The 21,925-nt window shown below is 36.4% G+C and overlaps 1 protein-coding gene across 1 annotated transcript; it reads left to right on the top strand.

Moving 5' to 3' along the window:
* The first annotated feature begins 471 nt into the window (after positions 1-471).
* On the top strand, positions 472-20,114 carry LOC101848895 (probable ubiquitin carboxyl-terminal hydrolase MINDY-4). The gene is made up of 17 exons (XM_005102225.3): positions 472-657; positions 1,784-1,903; positions 2,527-2,755; positions 3,201-3,388; positions 4,174-4,595; positions 5,092-5,272; positions 9,610-9,726; positions 10,217-10,305; positions 11,634-11,732; positions 12,141-12,204; positions 13,337-13,402; positions 14,499-14,569; positions 14,991-15,054; positions 16,265-16,429; positions 16,866-17,046; positions 17,627-17,705; positions 18,664-20,114. Exons 1-17 carry the CDS (start codon positions 592-594, stop codon positions 18,710-18,712), a joined length of 2,250 nt encoding a protein of 749 aa, XP_005102282.2. The 5' UTR covers positions 472-591; the 3' UTR covers positions 18,713-20,114.
* Positions 20,115-21,925: the final 1,811 nt, after the last annotated feature.

The raw sequence follows: 21,925 nt of genomic DNA, 5'->3' as shown, positions 1-21,925 counted from the left end.
ACTAAAAGTTGTCATATAATAACTGTCTATTTGAAAATCTTATTTTTATAAAGACAATAAACTTCACTGACATGTGGATATACCTATTACTTTCTACACCAATCATACTCAAAGTTTTAGACCTAATTGCCAAAAAAGAATCGACTAATCTGGTCATACGTGAAAGATACCCGGAAGTAGCTATTTCTTCGAACTGTAGGAGAAATTAGAGGGCTAATTTACCGTGTCGATCGTCCTCCTTCGATCATTACTTGTTTTATTTCTACCTTGATTGTAGCTTCCATGACAAAATATTCCTCAAAGATATTTTTAAAATTTACAACTGCATAAGTTTTTATAGATTTTCCCAAACATTCTTGCTTTTCTAAAATTAACCCCCCCCCCCAAATATCAGTTTCCATCGTATATATAGACAACTCCTAAGGTTTTCATTCTGTTTACATATTTCTGTACGGAGTCTTCAGTCTTACATTGTTTAGAAATGGCGTCTATAACGGAGCAACGGGACTGAGTTTGGAATATATAGAGCCAAAGCCGGCATAGGGACCGTAGTATTGTGCATCCTTGATCTGATCGTAAAAAAACAAAATAATGGACAGTGGATCGGCAGTAGAAGCGACAGCTGAGTCTGTTGTCAGAGAATACCTCAGTAGGAAGGTAAAGATTGTTGAAATCAGTTAAAACTAAAAAGCAGTGCTTTTGATTTTGATTTTGGCGAGTGGAGTGCATGGCTTGAATTTGGGTTTGTGGGCATGGACTCTCTGGATTTTGTCTGATAAAGATTTTAGTTCAGTCGAGAAATTGATACATAACTCATGAGCTGCTTCAACTTCAGTGGACACGTTTCAAGCTACTCTATCTTTTGGAGAATTAGATTCTTCTGCCTCTTAACAGTTTTTTGGTGTGTGACCAAGGTTTGTTCTCTGGGGAGAACTTCCGTAACGAGCGACCACAATAGAACAGAGGGATAGGGGTAGGGTTTAGGTTTAGGTTTGGGGTAGGGTTAGGTTTCTTCTTTATTGTGTTTGTTGGGGTGGTCGTTCATTATGAAAGTCCTTCCGTTCTCTGTGCTGTGATGTGTAGGCCTATCTATAAAAATAGAAAATCATATTGCATTGACAAATTCCGACATTGATGCATGGCATAGATATAATATCAGAAAGTAAAATTGTGGAGGCAGGTATACATGCAACTGAGTGCTCAGAATGCAGTAGCATTAGGGAAACTAAATCAGTGTTATATGGGGCGCCCACTACGGACGGGATTGGCCGATCGCCCGACTTGATCGCCTAAAAAACAAATGTGTAAATTGTTTTCAGTTTCAGGCGATAAAGTCGAGCGATCGGCCCGATCCAGCTGTAGTGGGCACCCTGTATTATGGGGCAGGAATTAAGGCCCCTAAGCTGCTTTCATCTGCGGACTGTTCTATTCTTAGGGAGTTTGAGATCACGACTTTTTTCGTAAAGTCGTTTGACAATAACAAAAAAAATGTAAATACTTTTTCCTGCCCCTCCCCTTCAGCAGCAAAGTTTAATATGATATAATAGATACGAAAAATTTAAATACAGAGGAAATTGTCTGAGGTGGCCACCCATTGTCGAGCTGAAAATATCAGCTACTAGGAGATGGTGTTTCATCCCTAAAATTAATTATTTTAGACTTGGTATATGTGTGATTGAGTGTTGTGGACATTCATGTTTTTTTAGTCTCAAGCTTAAATATCCATTTGGTGATGAATCAGTAGAAGTAGTTAAATTGAAAAATACTCATTGTTTGCTCTTAGGGTTTGAAAGAGACCTTAAAGAAAATGGATGAGGAATGCCCAAGACACGAACTCAGCATAAGCAACAGGCAAGCTCTAATGAAACAACTCAATCTAGAAAAACTAATGAAAAAGAATAAGGTAAGTTGTATTTAAATTTTAACTTTTTACCAAATGGGTTGTACTGTGTTCATTCGCATTGTAAATCTAATTCTTTTGAATTTAGTGCTTGGCCTACAGTTCCAGCCTAGTTATCAATCCTGAATATGGGCTGAAGTCCTTTTTGAGTTGTTAAAAATAAAGTTCTAAAGATTTACAGTGTCTGTATATTTTTCACAAAGTATTTTTTCTCTTGTCTCTTGATTCTGAAGCGTGATAAAAAAAACAAACAACAAAAGACACAAAAATCCAACTAGTTTGACAATGTTGAACACAATACAACATATATCTGAAGTTTACACTTGGAGGAATTTAAGAGCCGAGTTTTGTTCAATAAAAACATGTATTGTGTAAGAAATGATAACTTTAGGCATTTAGCTTTACCTGTTCTTTATTGTCTTTTTTTTTCAAATTCTGCTTACATTTGGCCTTGTTTATGTGTAAGTACTGCACTAAACAAAGACTAACAATGGTATTTTTCCCGAACAAAACTCCAAAGTACGTTTGTCTACAAATGTTGCTCCAGAGGTTTAGTGTATAAAAAAGAAAAAGACTTTGAAATATTATTTTACCATTTGAATTTATTTATTCAAATTTCAATACAGGAGAATCCTCAGCCCTTCAAAGCTATGTTGGAGATAATGACCAAACATTTCATCGAACGACGACCCCAGCATCACACCAATGAATGGGAAGCAAACGGAAAAAGTTTGGGGAGCTCAGATGGCTTAAGTTCAGATAATGCCTTCAGTCCTCAGACCAACGAGCCAATGGATTCTGTTGCTCTGCGACCAGCAGCAAGACCAACTACTGCTATCTTAAGTTCCAGAAGAGGTATGTGAGAGAGGATTTAGTTCAGTAGAGAAGTATATAATCTCAAACTTGGTGTGGGTCAGATGAGGTGGATAATTCAGTTTGTGTTATATTTTGGCTTTTATTTTTTATATGGAAGCCTGCTCTAATTGGAAATGAAAATATTCAGTCAAAGTTTGGTGACTTCCAAAGCTTGAGTGTCTTTGAAACTGCTAATTCACATTTTTTGTGCCTTTGATCATTGTTTTACAGTACCATCTACTTAGAAATGTGTTTTTAAATGGACATAAAAGGTGTTAAGCCTGAAACAACAATTTCAATAGAAATTGCTCAGTAGTTGGAAAAATGCTGATTCCTTCGATTTTATGATTTTGACAAGAGCATGATTTAATAATGACGGGTGACAGGTTACCTAATGGCTTACAACAATTTGTCTTAAAAAATCTTTTCGTTTCTTACATTTCAGAAAAGGCTGCTGCTAGTGATCTTGTGGTGGATGATGATATAGAAGGAGAGTCACTCATAGGGGAAGGGAAATCTGGCCTGTTTTCTTCTAGCATTTCTGACAGCCCTGTCTCTTACAACACAAAGACTCCGCCTTCTCGACCTTTATCATCTCGGCAAAGAACTGGAGCTATTATCAGTAACGATGATGTTAGTACTTGGAGTAACTGTAATATAATGTATGAAATAACGTTATAATTTCATGTTTACAGAATGTCCTTGAGGGGATGGGTTATGTAATTCTCATCTCTCTACCTTTTATGTAAGTAATGGTAGAGCAATTATACTTTGTGTAACCATTTTACAAACCATTCATTCATTTGGGAAGAATAACAGAGTAATTTTGATTGCATTTATAATTTTGTTGGTCCTAGCATCGGAGTCCTTTCCTGGAAGTCTCTGTGATCTGTGAAGAGAAATGAATCTGGAATTTAAACAAGCAAGCTGATGGTATTTAATCAAGACATGGATACTGCTGATTGACCAAAGACCATATTAAATTGGATGATATTTGAAGGGACAATTTGATTATGCTGTTGTTCTTGAAATCCCTGTTTTTGTACGTGCAACACATTCTTCTACAGAACTTTCAATACGTGTAACACATAGCGAGTTCTTTTTGGGGACTGGGGGCCAAATAAGTGACTCCATTATTGTGAAAGATGATTGGAGAGTTATCATTAATTTTCAACATTGAAAGGCTCTCAAGGAAAAAATCAAATACCTCTGTAGACCAGATTTTCCATATCCTATTTGATTGTCGATAAAGAAAATATAAAGGACTCGGTTTTGAAAATAAATGACACAATAAACATTATGACCTAACAGCTCACATATGATCCTCAATATGTCGATCGATGCCTCTTTGTCTCATGCACTTTCATCTCTGAAGGTCGGTTAGTTTTGAATGTCCATCTCTGTTTTGTAACTTTCAGACTGTAGGTCAGAGGAGAAGAGGTCAGATGATGAAGCCAAAAGCCTTGCCCCAATCCCGAATGTCTGTCTCACAGCAGGAACAGCAGCGAAGGTACAGCACAGATGTCAACGAGACAGACCGGAGCAGTAGTAAAACTGTTGACAACACTGTCTCTGCCAAATTCTCCTCCAGTGGGGAAAACCTCATCAGCTCCCCGTCCCCAGATTTCAAAAGAAATGACAAAAATAAAAGAATGTCTATGCCTGATGCAGCTCCTGTATCATTTGAAGCTCTTCTTATGAAGGGGGAAGAGAGAGCCAATTTGCTTCAAAGGATTGGTTTAGATAAAAAAGACAATGAGGAATTCAAGGAATCATACAAAGTTGAGACATCCAGTATGAGTGAAGAAAGGCCCCAGTCAAGATTGAAAAACTTGTCAGGGTAAGTGAGGCTTTTATGTAGTGCAACTATTTCATGCCAACATTTTATCTCCTCTTTTAATTCAGAAAAATGATTTTTCATAATGGCTTCTGTAAAAGATGAAGACTTGAGAGTACTGATAATCATTTTGTAAATATGAGTGAGTGAGCATGTGTGGGTGTGGGCATCCGTGTGTTTGTGCATTCCTGCATACTTGCGTTCATTTGTGCATATATGTGTATGTGTGTGTGTATGTGTTCGTATTAATGTGCGGGGGACTACAGTTTTATAAGCATTCATCAGTTGTATTGTAGTTTTTTCTTTTTACTGACTCCAGCTGTATATATGTTGTTTTTTTAAAACTTTTCTTTCTCTAGCAAAGAGTCTACTGAAACTGTGCAAATGCGTACACTTGGTTGCATCATGTGCATATACTAACCAGGTTGGGTTCTCTTCAAACTATTGTAACAGTCCATATTGCTGCCCTCAAGTCACACTCACACTTTCCCAATTACAGGGATACCTCATCATCTAAGTCGTCAAAGTCAAAGATGGTGGACCTAGAAGTCGGAGATGTTGATGACTTAGAGGCAGATTTGGCGAATGTTCAGCTCCAAGCCTCTACACCAATGGTCCCTCCTAGCTCAGCAAAGCTCAGCAAAATTCCGTCGACTCCAGTAGATTTGAAAACAGCAGTGGTAAGGAAAAGCAAAAGATCTATCGAAATTGTTAAGGGTAGTCTGTCAAGACTGTGACAGAGACTAGTTTTATAAAAGTGGAAGTCTTGCTTCCCTTCAGGTATAAATTTTGGTTACACACATTTGTAATTTAGTTGATGTGGTGGATTGTGGTGTTTTTTTTCATTGAGTTGTTTCACGTTCTATAACAACGGTGTCATCCTAGTAGTATTTTGATGCCAGTACCATTTTTGGCTAAAAATTTTATTACGAAAGGGATTAAAGAGGGATTGGGGTTGTGGGCCTCATTATAGTTAGGGACATTTATTTTGGTTTACTGCCTAAGGACTAGGACTATTCAAGTCTCAAATCTCTTTTTATTGACTTTGTTAATTCATTGTCTGATTTTAGGCCAAAAGACAATAACAAATGTATCTTCTGCGTTATTTACAAACCGGCTACCTACAAAAATTTCAATGTCCTTTTTTTTTTGCTTAAGGTAATGAGTAGTAAATAGCATAATACATATCCCCAATAAATATGAGGTTTGATTTAAAAAGTGTAGAAATATGTTTTAATTGAGACTTTCCAAAACGGACATCTGCAGTTGGGGAAAGAGTGTCGTGGCCAAACCAGCCATGTGCATAGCCACTTCGGTTATGGCAAGCCACCTTAACACGTGTCGAAACGTGTCATCAGAAACCTGCTATATGCTTCCCTGCCTGGCTTCAGCCTACCTCTCCTTATAAAGTTTTTTTTTTCTTCAACTTGCCAGAGTTTTAAATTATTATCGATATTCATCATGATATAATATTATGGGCTTTTCATTTGTGGAGTATAATACACTGTGGCTGACATTTTCTCATGATTCACTTATCACGCATCAATAAAATTTTCTATTCTTTTGATATTTTTATGCCAGAGATATGATTTTAACCTCAGCCGGAGTCATCTATGATTTATGATCGGTAAAGAAAGGACCAAAAACAATTCAGTGAATGGCAAAAAAAAAAAAAAATGGCAAAAAAACCAAAAAAACACTCTGCAAATTTGGATTGTCAATCCTTTTTAAGTTTGTTAAACAAGTCAGCCATGTTAATTATGTTTTTGTAGTATTAATGCTAGTACTTTTAAAATGCTACTTTCCTGACTTTTTGGCCTGAGTCTGAGGATATACATTGTATAAGGATACGTCTCTCTCTCTCTCTCTCTCTCTCTCTCTCTCTCTCTCTCTCTCTCTCTCTCTCTCTCTCTCTCTCTCTCTCTCTCTCTCTCTCTCTCTCTCTCTCTCTCTCTCTCTCTCTCTCTCTCTCTCTCTCTCTCTCTCTCTCTCTCTCTCTCACTTTATTTATATTCTATGTCTATCTATCTATATATGTAAAGATGTACATGCATACATATTGTCCCGCATGCTCATATGACCTTATAATAATAATAATAATAATAATAAATAGCATTTATACTGCGCATTTCCATTTCCTAAAAGATGCTCAATGCGCATTACAATGAAAAAGACATCACATCTTAAAAATTAATCGACACAAATGTGTACGTAAAACAAAGTATTATACATATAATATAAATGCATATGTGTAAAATTTTATACCAGAAAAACAGTCTCGCAGTGAGGTTGAAAATGTGTTCACTAAAAATATACAATGCAATATAAATTCACGAACAGTCAAAATACAGTTGAAACGTGAGTAACTAGAAACATTCATTAAAACATTAATTCTATACAGATAGAAAAACATTTCCACTCTATCTCTCTCTCTCTCTCTCTCTCTCTCTCTCTCTCTCTCTCTCTCTCTCTCTGTCTGTCTGTCTCTCTCTCTCTCCCTCTCTCTCTCTCCCTCTCCCTCTATCTCTCTCTCTCTCTTTCTCTCTCCCTCTCTCGCTATCTCTCTCTTTTCTCTCTCTTTTCTCTCTCTATCTCTCTCTTTTTCTCTCTCTCATTCTCACTCGCTATTTCTTCAGTCTCACCGTCTGCATACACATGCGTATATATCACAGTACATCATTATGACAGGTATGCTTTTGTGAATAAAAAATGCTTCAGCTGATTTTTGAAAATGGAAATTGTTGGGGCAGATCTTATTTTATATGGGATTTCGTTCCATACCTGGGGACCAAAGAACAAAAAAGAACGCTCGCCGTATGTTTTGTAGTTTTGTTTTGGAGTTTTAAGAATTAGATTGTCAGAGGCTGATCTAAGGGCTCTAGGTGGATTATATAATTCCAGGAATGTTTTAAGATAAAAAGGTGCACTATCATTTATACATTTAAAACAGAGAATGGCAGTTTTGTATTTAATCCTCTCTTTTATTGGCAGCCAGTGTAGTTCTTTCAGAATTGGTGTTACATGGGCTGATTTCTTTTGTTTCATTATCAATTTTGCTGCTTGATTTTGAAGTACTTGTAACTTTGATAGTTTTTCGGATGTCAAACCGGACAAAATAACATTACAGTAATCTAACTTTGATAAAATGAGTGTTGTTACAAGTGTCTTGGCTGCTGCTTTAGTTAAATAATTTCTTACACTGCCAATTTTCTTAAGCTGAAAGTAAATACTTTTGCTGAGCTGGCTAATTTGGGAGGACATAGACATATCATAATCCAACTGAACCCCTAGATTTTTAAGACTTCTTTTTGAACGAATGGTATGGTTATTAATATCAATTTGTAGCTCTGGGAGATTTTTAATGGCTTTTGTATTTCCACTCAACATTATTTCCGTCTTGTCATCATTTAGTTTCAATTTATTGCTGGTCATCCATATTTTTATATCTCTAGTACATTGTTCAGTAGAGTCGACTAAAAGTGGTATTTGATCGAAATCAATAGACTTATAAATTTGAGTGTCATCAGCATAAAGATGGTAATTCATGCCATATTGTCTTAAAATATCAGCAATAGGTTGTGTATACATTGTAAACAAGACAGGTCCAAGAACAGACCCCTGAGGAACACCACATCTAAGCAAAACATTATTAGAACACGCGTTTCCAACCACAACTGCTTGTGTTCGATCCTTAAAATATGACTCAAACCATCGCAGGACAGTACCCTTTATGCCAAAAGTAGTATTTAATCTCTCGAGTAAAATACCATGATCAATGGTATCGAATGCAGCCGAAAGGTCCAAAAGAGTAAGAAGACATACCTTTCTTTCATCAATATATTTTAAAATATCAGTACAGACCCTAAGTAACGCTGTCTCAGTACTATGGTGTGCCTTATATGCTGACTGATAGACTTCGCTAAGATTATTTGCTTTAATATGATGTAACAGTCTATTAGATACAACTTTTTCAAGAATTTTGGAAAGGAAAGAAAGATTTGAAACTGGTCTAAAATTTTAAAAGTCCTTTTCATCAAGTCCAGATTTTTTCAAAAGGGGTCTAATATGGGCTGTCTTAAAGCAATTTGGTACTGTGCCTGTGAGGAGAGAATCATTTACAATTTGGGTGATATGTGGAAGAAGTTCATGCAAACATTTTTTTAAAAGGCTGGTGGGCATAGGGTCTAAGGCGCAACTTTTTGATGGACTATCTAATATGATCTTTTTGATTTCTTCTTCCGTTGCTGGAGTAAAATAATCGATGACTAACCCTTTAAACTGATGGTAATTTGGGGCAATTGCGCACATTTTATCGAGCTCTTGTCTGATGGAGGTGATTTTTTTAGAAAAAAAGTCTGAAAAACTACTACAAAGATCTCTATCGGTGCCAGGGGGCCATAAAACACTTACCCCCCAAAAGGAAAACAACAATCCCCACTCCCCCATCTATATATCGATTTTATCATACTCTAATTGTGCTACTGGAAGAAACAGGTCAAATCTCTTGTTGTCTGTCACATTTATGAAGTCAGTCTATGGGTCTGCAAGAGAAATTAGAAGTCAGCTTGCATTAGACGTATTATAAATATTCTGTAGGTTAACTCATGTCTTCTTATCTTATCAGTTGTGTGTTGATTAAATTTTCCAGAAATTGGTTTTGCAGTTTGAGTCCTTTATATTTTCTTTATCTACAATCAAATAACATACAGAGAATCTGGTATACAGTGGTATTTGATTTTTCATTGAGAGCCTTTCAATGTTGAAAATTAATGATAATTCTCCAATCATCTTTCACACCTTCTATAATTTTTCTAACACATTTTCACTTAGGCCTATGCGTTAGCGTTTGAACCCTCTGACAGTTTTATGTATGGATGTTTTATTACTGGCTTTAATGGCAAGTTTTAATCGAGAGATTTTTTTAAAGAATGGTAAAAATCTGTTTCCTACCTACAAGTGATTTTATTTTGAATGTTGGCACTTGTCTGACATATTGCTCCTTGTTTACATAACACAGGCCCTGAAAACGCTGGTGCTAGGGTCACCAAACCAACAGTTCAATGAGGAGTGGCGGCTACAGGCTTTCAGTTTCTGTGATATTCAAGATCTTAAATATGGCATTGTGCAGAAAAAGGTTAGTATGTTCATCATTTTTTACATATTTTTTCCCATTTTGATGAAAGTTCATACCTACATTGTCGCAGCTTGTTAAGTTGAAGCTCCTCCCTTCGTTGGTTATACTGGGTTGCTATTAATATCTTTCCTAACTGTGAAAATGATCTCATATTCATAAGTTGTTTAGTACATCAAGAATAATTTAGCTTGGATTATTACACACTTGTGAGACTTCTCAGTGACTGCTGTGTAACTTCATACTATACATGTGAAATCCTCTTGTGCTGTGTTTTCTTTTTATTTGACAGTGATGGGCACGTTCTTGAGCTGATGCAAAAATATGTATGAAAAAAAATGTATGAATAGGTATGTCTCATAAACAATTTAAATATATACCTCTGCTAAAATGGTGACAATCGAAAATTCTTGAACTATTATTATGGCTGCCCGTTTTCAAATTTGAATGCATTTTCTTCTTCAAATAAATTTTTTTTAAATCGCTTCCCTAGGGTGGACCGTGCGGTGTACTTGCAGCTGTTCAAGCTTGCTTTATACAAGAAATGTTGTTTGGTGAAAATAAAATAATGGACACGAAATAGTAAGTCCCAAAGATTATTTTTTTTATCTTTTTCAATGTTTGTGTTGAATTATGTGCCTAACTGAAATAAAAATATATTGTGCAGACTGTGTTGAATAAATTATGCGTATATTTTTTTCACTCATGAGATGAACACCATTGGTGCAGGGAGAGTGCTTCTTTTACTTCTGATTTATTGGCGATGTATTCGGTTAACGAGTAGTAAACACAACTCGTACCCCTGAACTTATCATGTTTGGTGGCTTTTTCTACGTCTGCCTTTTGTCCTCAATGGCAGCATAGGATGCCAACAAGCTCTTCACCAGCCAGCTCTGCTCTAGGCCATGTAATTTGTAATTGTTGGTGTTTTAGGCTCCCATTGACACAATTAAAAATAATTTAAGATCCAGGGTGCTTTTGCCTCACCTGTCTAGACCATTGCAGTCTGAGAGATACAGGGTCCCATCCAATTGACAGAGATGGTCCGCACACAGGAATGGAACTGACGTCTTCTGTGTGCGCCTCACCCCCTACACCATAGACATGGGTGTCTTGGGCCAGTCTCTCTGTAAGCCTACATCATATGGGCACAAAGAAGAAGTCACAATCTTTTGTCAACTGTTTTCTGCTTAGACATTGAATCGAGTTGAAGGTTAGTGTTTCTCAACTGTTTCTTTTATGTATCTTGGAGACAGTTTAGTCCGATTTGTTAATTAAAGTTTGTACCCCCCTTGATATTCTCTGCAATGCTTAACAAGTTGTTCAAAGTTTAATGCGCATTCTTAAGACCCTATGCTACAATTTACATTAATAAAGAGTCTTTAATGCTATGGTCCTAAGGGCAAGTGTGAGCCTTAGCATGACTATGTTTTCCCTTCTGTGCTCCAAAAATCATACCTCAGAATATGGTGGTGTATATCGAGCAGCCACCCCAAAGAACTTGGTATGCTGAGAGAGTCTAGACTCAAAGGTATAACCATTTAAGCGCAACCGCCCCCCTCCCCCTCCTTTTTCTCCTCCTACCTCACTTCCATTTCACTTCTCCTCCTCCTCCCACTTCCCCTCTCACCCCCCATTATCCTTCCTCTCTCCCTCCTTTTCCCCCTCCTCTCTCTCCCTTTCCCCATCCCTCTCCCTCTCTTTGGGTTGACTGCTAGATATACACTTCCGCATACTAATTTGTGTGTTCTGTGCTCAGAAGGGTAAAGCTTATCATGCCCAGGCACCTTCTAGGGTCTATCAGGTTAAGATCCTGGTCATTTTATCCCCAGCCTGCATCTTTGATGGTTTTATGTTTGCATTGAAACAGTGCAACTGGTTTTTGAAAAATTCTGTACCTTTTTCCTTAGCAAAAATGTGTCAAGAGCTGAGAGGTCCAAGCTGCTGGCATTATCTTTGAGTCACATTTTCTGGAGAGCTGGGGACAGCCAAAGAGCTGTTGTTGCTTTGTGAGTTCTTGATGTGTTACCATGTTGTATTGTCCTAGTACACAACAGGTGCTTGTGTTGGAAAATGTTATCCTGTTGATTACTGTTTCTTCTGTTTAAATTGGAGAAGGGGGGCTCATCACCATTTCATTACACGGTTTACTTTTAGAATCTTATTGTAAATATAATTTTGAGATTTTGATTCATTTTTGCTTTTTTCTCCTGCCTTTTCTGTTGTAGTGAGGCTCCACCTTATGTTCAAGATGTGTAACTGTGGCAGAAAATGAAAAAAAGAAAAGTAGATCCACTATTTTTATATTTTTTCTCCATGATAAACGTTTTATTATATCGATTGTGTTTGTTCCTACCTAACAAAACCAGAAGTGGTCACCATGACAACAACATTGTATGCGCTAAACTCTTCCTCAGACCAAGCGATACATGTCATCTAGTCAGCAGCACAAAGTTCAAGCAGGATGATGTCACTGAGAAGGTGACACACATACATGCTTTGTTTTGTTGTTCTTTTCACAGAGACAGTTACACGTTTACACTGACACTTTTATTTCAAAGCTGTATTTTGTCTGTATTTGTCAGGTCTCATAACATATTGTTTCCCTCTGCTATTAAAAGTACAATTTTTTAATGTAACAATGTAAAGTGCATTAACGGTTACAGAATAATTCTAGGTCTAATCTGTGTATGTCTTTAAAAAGTTTTTAAGGATCAAGATTTCAACGGTTTCACTGATCGTTGCAAAGTGGCCAAGTACAGTAGAATGGGATGTTTTTACCTTTTTTTTTGCTCAATTTTCTAAAGGAGTTTGAGAGCTGCTTTATCACTTTTGTTGTGTTTTGAAGTCAAGTTTCTGGGTCCATATGATCTTTCATTAAAGCAATGTGTTTAGAAATGTCAGTCTTACTCAGTTTACATTCGACTTAATATTGTAATCTGTACGCTATCTTGATTTTAACTGTTCTAGAATATTTTTCTCTCTACTACTGGAAGCTCACAGCGCCCTACACCCCCCCCCCCCCCTCACCCACAGCTGTTCTTCTATACTGATTTCTTGTATTTTGTGTTCTGTGTCTGTACTACCTTTTGCTTATGTATGATGTTACCATATCAGCCTCCTTTTTTTCTCCTGGTGGGAAAAAAAAAACAAGTTAGGGGAAACAATGTGATGAGAATGAGTGAAATGAAATTGACAGCTGAGGAGAAAATATTTTCATAAATTTTACACACCATTTCGATATCCTTGGGGTTTTTTTTTACAGTTTACTGCACAAATAAAGTATGAAGACAAGATTGATAAACGGTCAAAGTCAAACTCACAAACTGGAAGTTATTGAATATTTGCCTTTAGCATTTTCCCTGCTTTAAAAGCCTATTGTCAAATTTGGAAACTAAGTAATGGGCTTTGGCTTGAGTTTAACATCCTTTAAAAAAAATAAGATAAACAATCTTCAAATTCCAGTTTGTTTTGAACTTCGAAGTTTCTCAGTGGGAAAATGTGACTTAGATCATTTTCCCATTTTGCTCTTCAGATGGCTATTGATATTTAAGGATCAAGATTTCAAAATGTACACTGAAAATTATTCAAATGAAGCTTTCTGTGTCTGCAGCTTTCACTGTACACATTCAACAACTATGAGGAACTCTCAAGTTTTATGATGCAGTCAGTCTCTCAGGTAAACCATTGTAGGGAATAACAGATGTTCTCTACACAGATAACTTGCAGGATGGGAAAAAAATGAAGCAACATTTTTAAAACCCTATCCATGCCTATCCACGAATATATACTGTTGATATTCAGTACCATGTCTGTGGAGTCCATGATCTATCATTGGCATGTTATTGCCTTCTGTGAAAAACTAAAACATCTTCCTTTTTTTGGATACATGCACATGGACCTGTTTTGACTTATATTATAATTAAAAATCTGATATGATCTTCATGTACTTAATTCTTTCATCTTGATGGTAGGTAGGTAGGTAAGTAGGTAGGGTAGATAGGTAGGAAGGTAAGTTGATAGGTAGCTAGGTAGGTATAAGAACTGTCCTATAATTAACAAGGAAATGGCTGGGAAATGAAAAGTATTGATCTGACTGAGAACAGTTAGTTGGTTAAACAGTCCCTGAGGAAGTGGATCGTTTTCTTTAATGTATTGCAAAGTTTGGAAAAAAAAATTTTTAATGTGAAATTTATTTTAAATTTCACGACATGAGTCACACCTCTCACATATGGGTCAGTTTGTTAATTTCCATTGATAAAGATTATTATATCAACTTTGCTACAAAGTCCAGTAGATGGCCTCTCTAAACACCTCCGTCAGCTTTGTCACATTTACCTCACACTGGCCTGGCACAGCTGTAGAAAACTTCTGGCACTTAATGGTGGATTTAACTCATCCAAGGTACTTTGACTAAGTTTGTGACTTCATTAGAATATGATGTGTTTGCAAATCCACTCTTCAATGTTGTTAATTTTTTTTACAATAAGTCCACACCATGGAGAGGTTTTTGTTTTTGGAAACTGTTTACAACTGAACCATTCATTAAAAAAGCTCACTCTAAGTTATATGTCTTTTGTCTTTTGATTTTGACCAGTGGTCACAGCCGCAAAATGCATTTTTTAATATCATGTATACATAGTATATATAATTGGATAATTGGGCAGTTCCCAGCTTTGCAGACCCTTCCTGGTTTTTTAAAAATATCAAATTCAGCTGCTTGTCATTTTGTACAGTAAAGTATTAATTTTCTGCAACTTTTTTTTCTGCTGTAGTTTGAGACTGATGGCTGCCCAGGAGTGATTCTAGTCATGTATTCTGCCATATTGTCAAGAAAACCTTATCAGTAAGTAACTGAGTCCTTCATCAGTGAGTTAGCTTTTTATGCTTTACAATGCACGCACTTAAAGAAAAATAAATTAAATTTTATTTTTGAAAAACATTCTCCTTCAAGTGTCAGGTTTGAAATGGTGATTGTGGTTCACTACTTTATTCTTTGCCTTGATGCTCTGAAAATACCCTTTATTATCCTAGTCTTTTCATGTGCCAAATCTGTCTAGTTCTTTCTGTAAGTTGTTCTTGGTCTGCCTCTGTCTCTTTTCCCTTTCATTTTTCCAGTGAGAGCAAGATGTTGATTACCTTTATGGGGATTCTAGTAAATTTTATTTGTGAGTTTATACTTTATGTTTACTCGGAATATTACATTAAATACAAAGATGCGTATCATTCATGGAGCTCACACCATTTTTTCTTTTTTGTATTTTCAGAGTTCGTTATGATTTTGATGTCTATGAAACAACCATGATAGCATCTCATGGATACTGCACACAGGTGAAGAGCAAAAGTCTTTTTCTGACTTAAAATAGAAAGCTTATTCATTGTCTGAACTGAAAGTATGTGTCCTTTACAGTGAGCTTGAATGATCATCTAAAGGATGTGTCTTATCCTATTGCAGCCTCCTAGTTAGTTAATCTAGGAATTTTTCACATGTTGCCGTATCTTTAAGTGAAATGAGATGTATGTGTCCTAGCAGGCTGTGTGTTCTCTTATATATTTTTATATTCAGGCTTTGTGGGTGGGTGGTTGGTGGGTGCTCTGGTGTGTTTTGCTTCTGCTTTCCTATCAAACATCTGTCGTCTTTATCTCTTCTCCTTTTTTTCTTTGTAATTTACTCTCTGATAATATCTCTCATCTTTGGCTCTTATATGATCTGTTAGTGGGTTGTTGGCAGGTGCTCTGGTGTGGTTTGCTTTTTCTTTCCTTTCAAAGATCTATCGTCTTTATCTCCCCTCCTTCTTTTTTGCGCTTGTTACTCTGTTGTAACACCTCTAATATTCGGCACTTATATGACCTTATTGTGTTGCAAGTGCCGTAAAACTCTTACTAAAACTAAAACGATCTGTTCGTGTTGCAAGTTGCGTAAACCTCATACTGAAATTAAACTAAGGTTTTGGGGGCAGGCCACTTTTAGAAATGCATTCCCCCCCCCCCCCCCCCGAATGGGATAAAATTTATAAGTAAAAGTGAGGGTGTTCTACAGTCCGTACATGGATCTCTTCAAGGAGCTCCCTGTAATAGTAGGACCCCTGTAGATTTGTTTGCTTGTTTGAATAAAGAGAATCATGCAGACACAATATTGGTCATTTATTGCAGGAAAATAGTAATATGCGCTGAAAGAACAGAGGGAAAAAAAGAGAACTAGGACCTACCAGTGGTGCCGTCCCGCCTCACATGACCCTGTAGAGCCAGTGTCTCTATCATTAAATAAGATTTAAGTACCAGTATCTCCAACTGCTTATTTATGAATAGTTTTAAATGAATCTCATGTGTGAGGGCACGATAGAAGGTCGACCTGTCCGTTATCCTTTAATTCTATTAGTATGCCCACATACTGGTAAAAATTTTTTAAAGGAACTGTTTCTGATCAATCTTTTGTGTTGATTCAGTCAAGGAAAATCACTTGGTCTGGTTTCAATGAAGTTGTAAAGTCATAGAGAAGTAATATATACGGTTAAAATCAAGCAAAATTCTTTCTTATCAGGAGTTGGTGAACTTAATGTTGACGGGAAAGGCAGTTTCCAACACTTTCAATGATGTGGTGCGACTTGACTCGGATGATGGGAGTGATTCTGTGACCTTGAAAGGAATCTCCGGACGATCAGAAATTGGCCTTTTGTCTCTCTTTGAACACTACAAGTCTTGTCAGGTGAGTTATGCACACTGGGATATTGTCATTCATACTTACAGAATGATGATAATGATAACAATGATAATAATAAAAATGATAATAATAATATTTGACTTCATATATATAGTGCTCTACCCTATACAAGTATAAGCTCTGAGCCCTTTACACCGACGGCATGATTTCTGAGAGTAAACCTCACACACACAAGAAAAAACATTTCATATGTACAAAAAAAACCCAGCTTGACCCAATAAGGAGGAGCTTTCTCAGTCAAACATTCGTTATACAGTGGCATCCATTAAAGACTTGAAAGTGTAACCATCCAATCATCGTGTTAAAGCCTTGCACTACCACTCATGCAGCATATGGTTCAAAGAGTTAAGTTTAGACTTATGTCATTTTGCTTCTGTGTAACTCACACAAATTTTTGCTTGAATTTTATGCTTGTACTCAGGTTGGTACCTATCTGAAAACCCCAAGGTTCCCAATCTGGGTGGTGTGCAGTGAAAGTCACTTCAGCGTCCTGTACTCATCTCGACGCGATCTTGTCAATGACTGGAAGGCCGAGAGACGATTTGACCTCATGTACTACGACGGTCTGGCCAGGCAGCAAGAAGAGATCAAACTGACCATCAGTAAGACCTCTGTTTTAGACTTATAGCTTTATAAATACTCTTTTGGTCAAACCCTTGAAGTCGCCATTTCCGTAATCAACACATAACATATCACATCTCTGGGTTTGACTTGTTGTTATTGTTGTTATCGATCCAGCTGGGTTTGACTTCAGAACTTTGAAGAGCAAACCTGGGAAATGTAGATCTTTGAAGTCAAATTCAATCATTTGTTATGTGGACCCAAGACATATTTTATATTAATACATTGTATTCATCTTTAACACCACTTTCAACAATTTGTGCACATTCAGTAAAAAGAACAACAGGTAAGCAAAGTCACTTTTGAGGAATAAGTAAATATTTCACTTTGACAAGCTGTATGACTTTTTTTTCTTCTTTATCTTTGTTCTTGACAGTTTATAAGTATGATGGTACTCTGGTGTGGTTTGCTCCTTCTTCCCTTTCAAATATTTATCATCCTTAGCTCTCCTCCTTTTTTAGTTTGGTATGACCTAATTGTGTTGCAAGTGCTTTAAAACTTTCACTAAAACTAAGCTAAACCATTCTCTGAAAGTGTGTTGTATGATTAATCTGTCCTCAGGCACGATAAACCAGTTTTACAAGCCACCAAGCTCAGAGGAAGATTTGGTGCCTCCACTCGAGCATTGCATACGAACAAAGTAAGTACCGAGGCGGATGGATAGTCTAATGGGTTGAGAGACAGATGGGTCTATTGTTTATTTTGGCCAAAATGCGAAAAATAACAAAGTTATGGTATTCCATCATGTCTCTAAGTATCAGACCAACACCCTCCAATAGTTTTAGCGCAAATTCAGTTCCTGATTTGAGTTTATTTGTATGTGTTGTCTTTTTTACCCCTTTCTGTTATTTTCCTCTTCTTCTCATTGCGAAGGCTTGGAGATATTGAAGTTAATTTTCATGCAGTGTGTCTTGGAGCAAGGATATTGTCAGAGGTGGAGAAAACTGGCGCAACGTTCAGCAGTGGAACCCCCCCCCCCCCCCCCCCATGGCCCAAAAAGGATTAAGGGACTCATGACTTGTGACTCATGACCTAGCAATTAAATGTAAAATCTTTTCTTCTCAAAAACAAAGAAATTGGACTGAATGACACCTTAGTCACACTCTAACTCTCAGCTTACAATTTATGCAATTTGGAGTGCAACAGGTCCCCTATCTTTTTGTTGCTACCAGCTCAAAGACTTGTATGTTCAGGATAATGTCCAGGAAAGGAGGGAAATAAAGCACTCTGTTTCAGGACATTGGTATGTGGTTCCTTGAACTTTGCAAGCGATGTTTTTGTTGAGCAGAGTAACACTTCAGATGAAAGAGTATTATATAGTTCATGTTCCTTTCAGGAATCCTTTGTTGGGACAATGGTATCACCTTGTTCTTTGGCAAAGTCAGACTCACTGGGCACACAGATCAAAAATAAAATAATTGTCTTGGGAAAATGTCAGTGTACAGCATATTTCGTATTTCTAGTCGATGCCACATTAGAAGACTACGCAGTAACAATTTTTCTGTACTTTATAACTTTTACTTCTTTTGTGTAAAACTTTTTTTTGTCTTTATAAGTATCTAAGTTTGTTTGAATAACTTTGGTTTTTATCTTTTCAGATGGTCTGACGCAGAAATAGACTGGAACGGATATGAGCCTATTCTATAAAACCAACACTGAGAGATTGTCACCATTATGTTACGTATCTGATACTTGTTTCAATCTGTTGTTATGACTGCTGGAATGCTCCTGCTAATTTTGTGTCCATTGTTTTGTTCTTAACCTATCACATGTTATCTCAGGCTTCAGTTTGTCAAGTGTGTACTGAGTGGTAGGTTTGAAAGAATCTAAGGTCAAAGGGTTTATTTACTCATGCCTGTGTCTGCCTATAAGTCTGTTTGAGTTTGTGTGAATTAGCGTTTGTGAGTGCATGTTTATGTGTGTATCTGTTCACAACCATTTGGGAGGGGTAGACATTTTTTTGGTGGTGGAGGGGGAATTGAGTAAAATGTTTTGTTTTAGATTGTTTTAGTTAGACACTAGATTAAGGGCTTTGGAAACTAACTCTAACCACCATAAATTAAATAAACAACTGTAGTTTGTAATGTTAATGAAAAAGATCTGGAAGTTTTGGTAATGAGACTAAGAAATATATTGTTGCTGACTTTATGCTCTCCTTTGAGGAAATTTGTTCAAGACCTGTCTCATGACACTAATAGCTGATTCTGTTGGACGTCCAATTTTGTTTACAGTGGCAAATTTGTTTAATAAAAAAATATTTCAAGGTTGTGAAAGTGCAGGTGAAGTGGCTCCTTTTCATGTAGTTTAAAAAATGTTTACCAAATTGTTGAAATGTGTTTTTTCATAATAAATGTTATATCTAGTTTACACCAGAGTGTATTTGTAGAGTATTTCAGTACTTTTCAAACATATTTTATAATGTACCTTTTAATTTGTTTCCGTCCTGAAGAATCCCAGCTGGATGTGAATATTACTCCTGTGTTATATTTCTCTCCTTACCTGGACATTCTAAACATACAAGTCTTTGGACTCGTAGCCTTTTGAACAGAAGTAAAACCAACATGTTCTTTATCATTTCTGATCACACTCGTTCTTTCTTTTTTCCATCCTCAAGAATCCCAGCTGTCTGTAAATATTTTTCCTGTTAATATTGAAATCAATTTTTTTTTTCATAATGGTGGCATGTGACTTACATTCTATGAACCAGACATTGCATCTGAACCCCTAAGCTCTATGGGCAGAGAAATGTTCCGTATTTTAAAGTCTAAATTTTAATTTTGTCTGAATTTTCAAATATTGAAGCATGATAGTTGTCTGAAATGATGTTTATTTTTAATATAACTTGACATCTTATATTCAGATTTTTAAAAGCTTTCTCCTCTATAACCATTAAAATATGTTTGCAGATTTAGAGGAGAGAAAATGTGTAGTGCATTACAGACAAGCTATATTTCAAAAGAAAGTGAAACATTTCATCAGTGTCATCTCACAAACGCCCAAGTCAATTTTGGAAGTTTTGAGGAAATCAACGAAAGAGAGAGTGTCCAAATCAAAATCATGACTTGGGCTCTCATTGTATTTCAATTTAAAACTAGGTAGAAATAAAGAAACTGAACAAAGCTGTATTGTAAAATGCAACTACATGTCTTTATTTAGATAGTGGCGTTATCTGGGAACCCTCAGAAATTGATTTGGGTGATTATGGAATTGCGCTGACAATTTTTGTGTTGTGTTCTGTAACAATGTTGCCTTTAACTATGCTGAATCAAAAATTTATAGGCCCTACAATGTCTGTTGTTGCTTAAGGCTGCTACCCCCTCCCCCTCATAATTTCATTTGGTACATGATGCACTATGCTCCATCTTTGTGCAGGCAACTCTGATTTTTGTGTTCACTGGGATATATTTGCTCTTTGCTGCATTTAAAAAAAGTTTTCATGGCTGTCCACCCAATGAATTTGGTTAAATTGTAGACAGACTTTTATTGTGAGGTCATACCTCTTTGACGACAGTATGGTGGGGAAACTGACATTAGACACATCATCTAATTTTGACAATTTTGGTGGGCATATTTGTGACGTTTACAGTTTTGTTCTGTGATATTTGTGCACAGTTGACAAAGGGTTGATTTATTTGATTGAGATTTTGTTCCAGGGATTGCGACCTTCATGTCTTCTGTATATAAGAAGCTTTTATCATGGAGATATTTTGTTTTGTCAGCAGCAGGCTCTTGCCATTGATCTATGTTTTGTTTCTTTTCATTAATGCTAAATTATTTTTTATTTCATGCCAGTGCTAAATAGTCAAAGTTTTTTAAAGTAGATTTATGACTGTTGAGTGAATGTCTGCAAAGAGGAAATGAGAGTAAGTCTGGTGTATTTTCTGAGTGTATGGCAGGCGTGAAAAACAAAGATACGAATTTTTCGTACCGTCAAGTAAAATATGTGTCCTACAGTGCTCTTATGGTTGAGTCATTGTGCCAATGACAAAGAATGTTGATTCCTTCTTGGGAACAGAGACTGTATTCCCATCATTTGCCATGTAGGATGTGTGACTCCTGATTTGATTCATCCTTTTGTACCAGCTTTTATGTGAACTGACTTTTTAAATCACAACTTTTGTGTCACCCGATAAAAGCCAGAGTAAATTATATCAAGTAAGGTAATGAATCAAATATTGTTCTTTTGATTTGCCATCTAGTGGCTGTCTTCTTACAGTAAATTCCACCATAGCCTACCTAGAGATTCTCAGTTATCAAATCTATAGAAAATAGTTTTTGTAATATCTTGGTTTATTAACGTGTTTGCTGTCTGTGATAACTTCCCCAATCACAGGTGCACAATTCTGTGTTTGAAAGGTTTCGTGAGAAAATTGGTTATCTTCGATATTCCAACTCCTGTCGTTTTCCCTTTCATATTTTCAAATAGGGTTAATATTTCTCCTTCAAAATACTTGGTCACAAATATTTGTTACCAATGATTACTGCTTCAGCTGGGGGGTTTTTCTTCGACAGTATTCAGATGGTCAATCAAATAATGTGGCTTTTCTACATAGTTTTAGTAAGTGTTTTATGGCACTTGCAACTCAATAAGGTCCTATAAGAGCCGAAGATTGGAGGTGTTACAAGAGAGTAACAAACATAAAAAAGAAGGAGGGGAGATAAAGACGATAGAAATAGATGTTTGACAGGAAAGAAGAAGCAAACCACACCAGAGCACCCGCCAACCACCCACCTTCTGCTTTGGGATATGATATGTTGTCACAAAATTAGTGTCTAATTATTAGTGTTTTTTTTAGTCGTTTTTACTTGTACTTGTTCATGAATCTAACTATAGACTTGTTTAATAATATCCTAGAACAT

The sequence above is a fragment of the Aplysia californica genome, unplaced genomic scaffold (genome assembly GCF_000002075.1).
Source record: "Aplysia californica isolate F4 #8 unplaced genomic scaffold, AplCal3.0 scaffold00317, whole genome shotgun sequence".
NCBI lineage: Eukaryota > Metazoa > Mollusca > Gastropoda > Aplysiida > Aplysiidae > Aplysia > Aplysia californica.
Note: the sequence above shows the minus strand (reverse complement) of the source record. Positions and strands in the feature narration are given on the sequence as shown.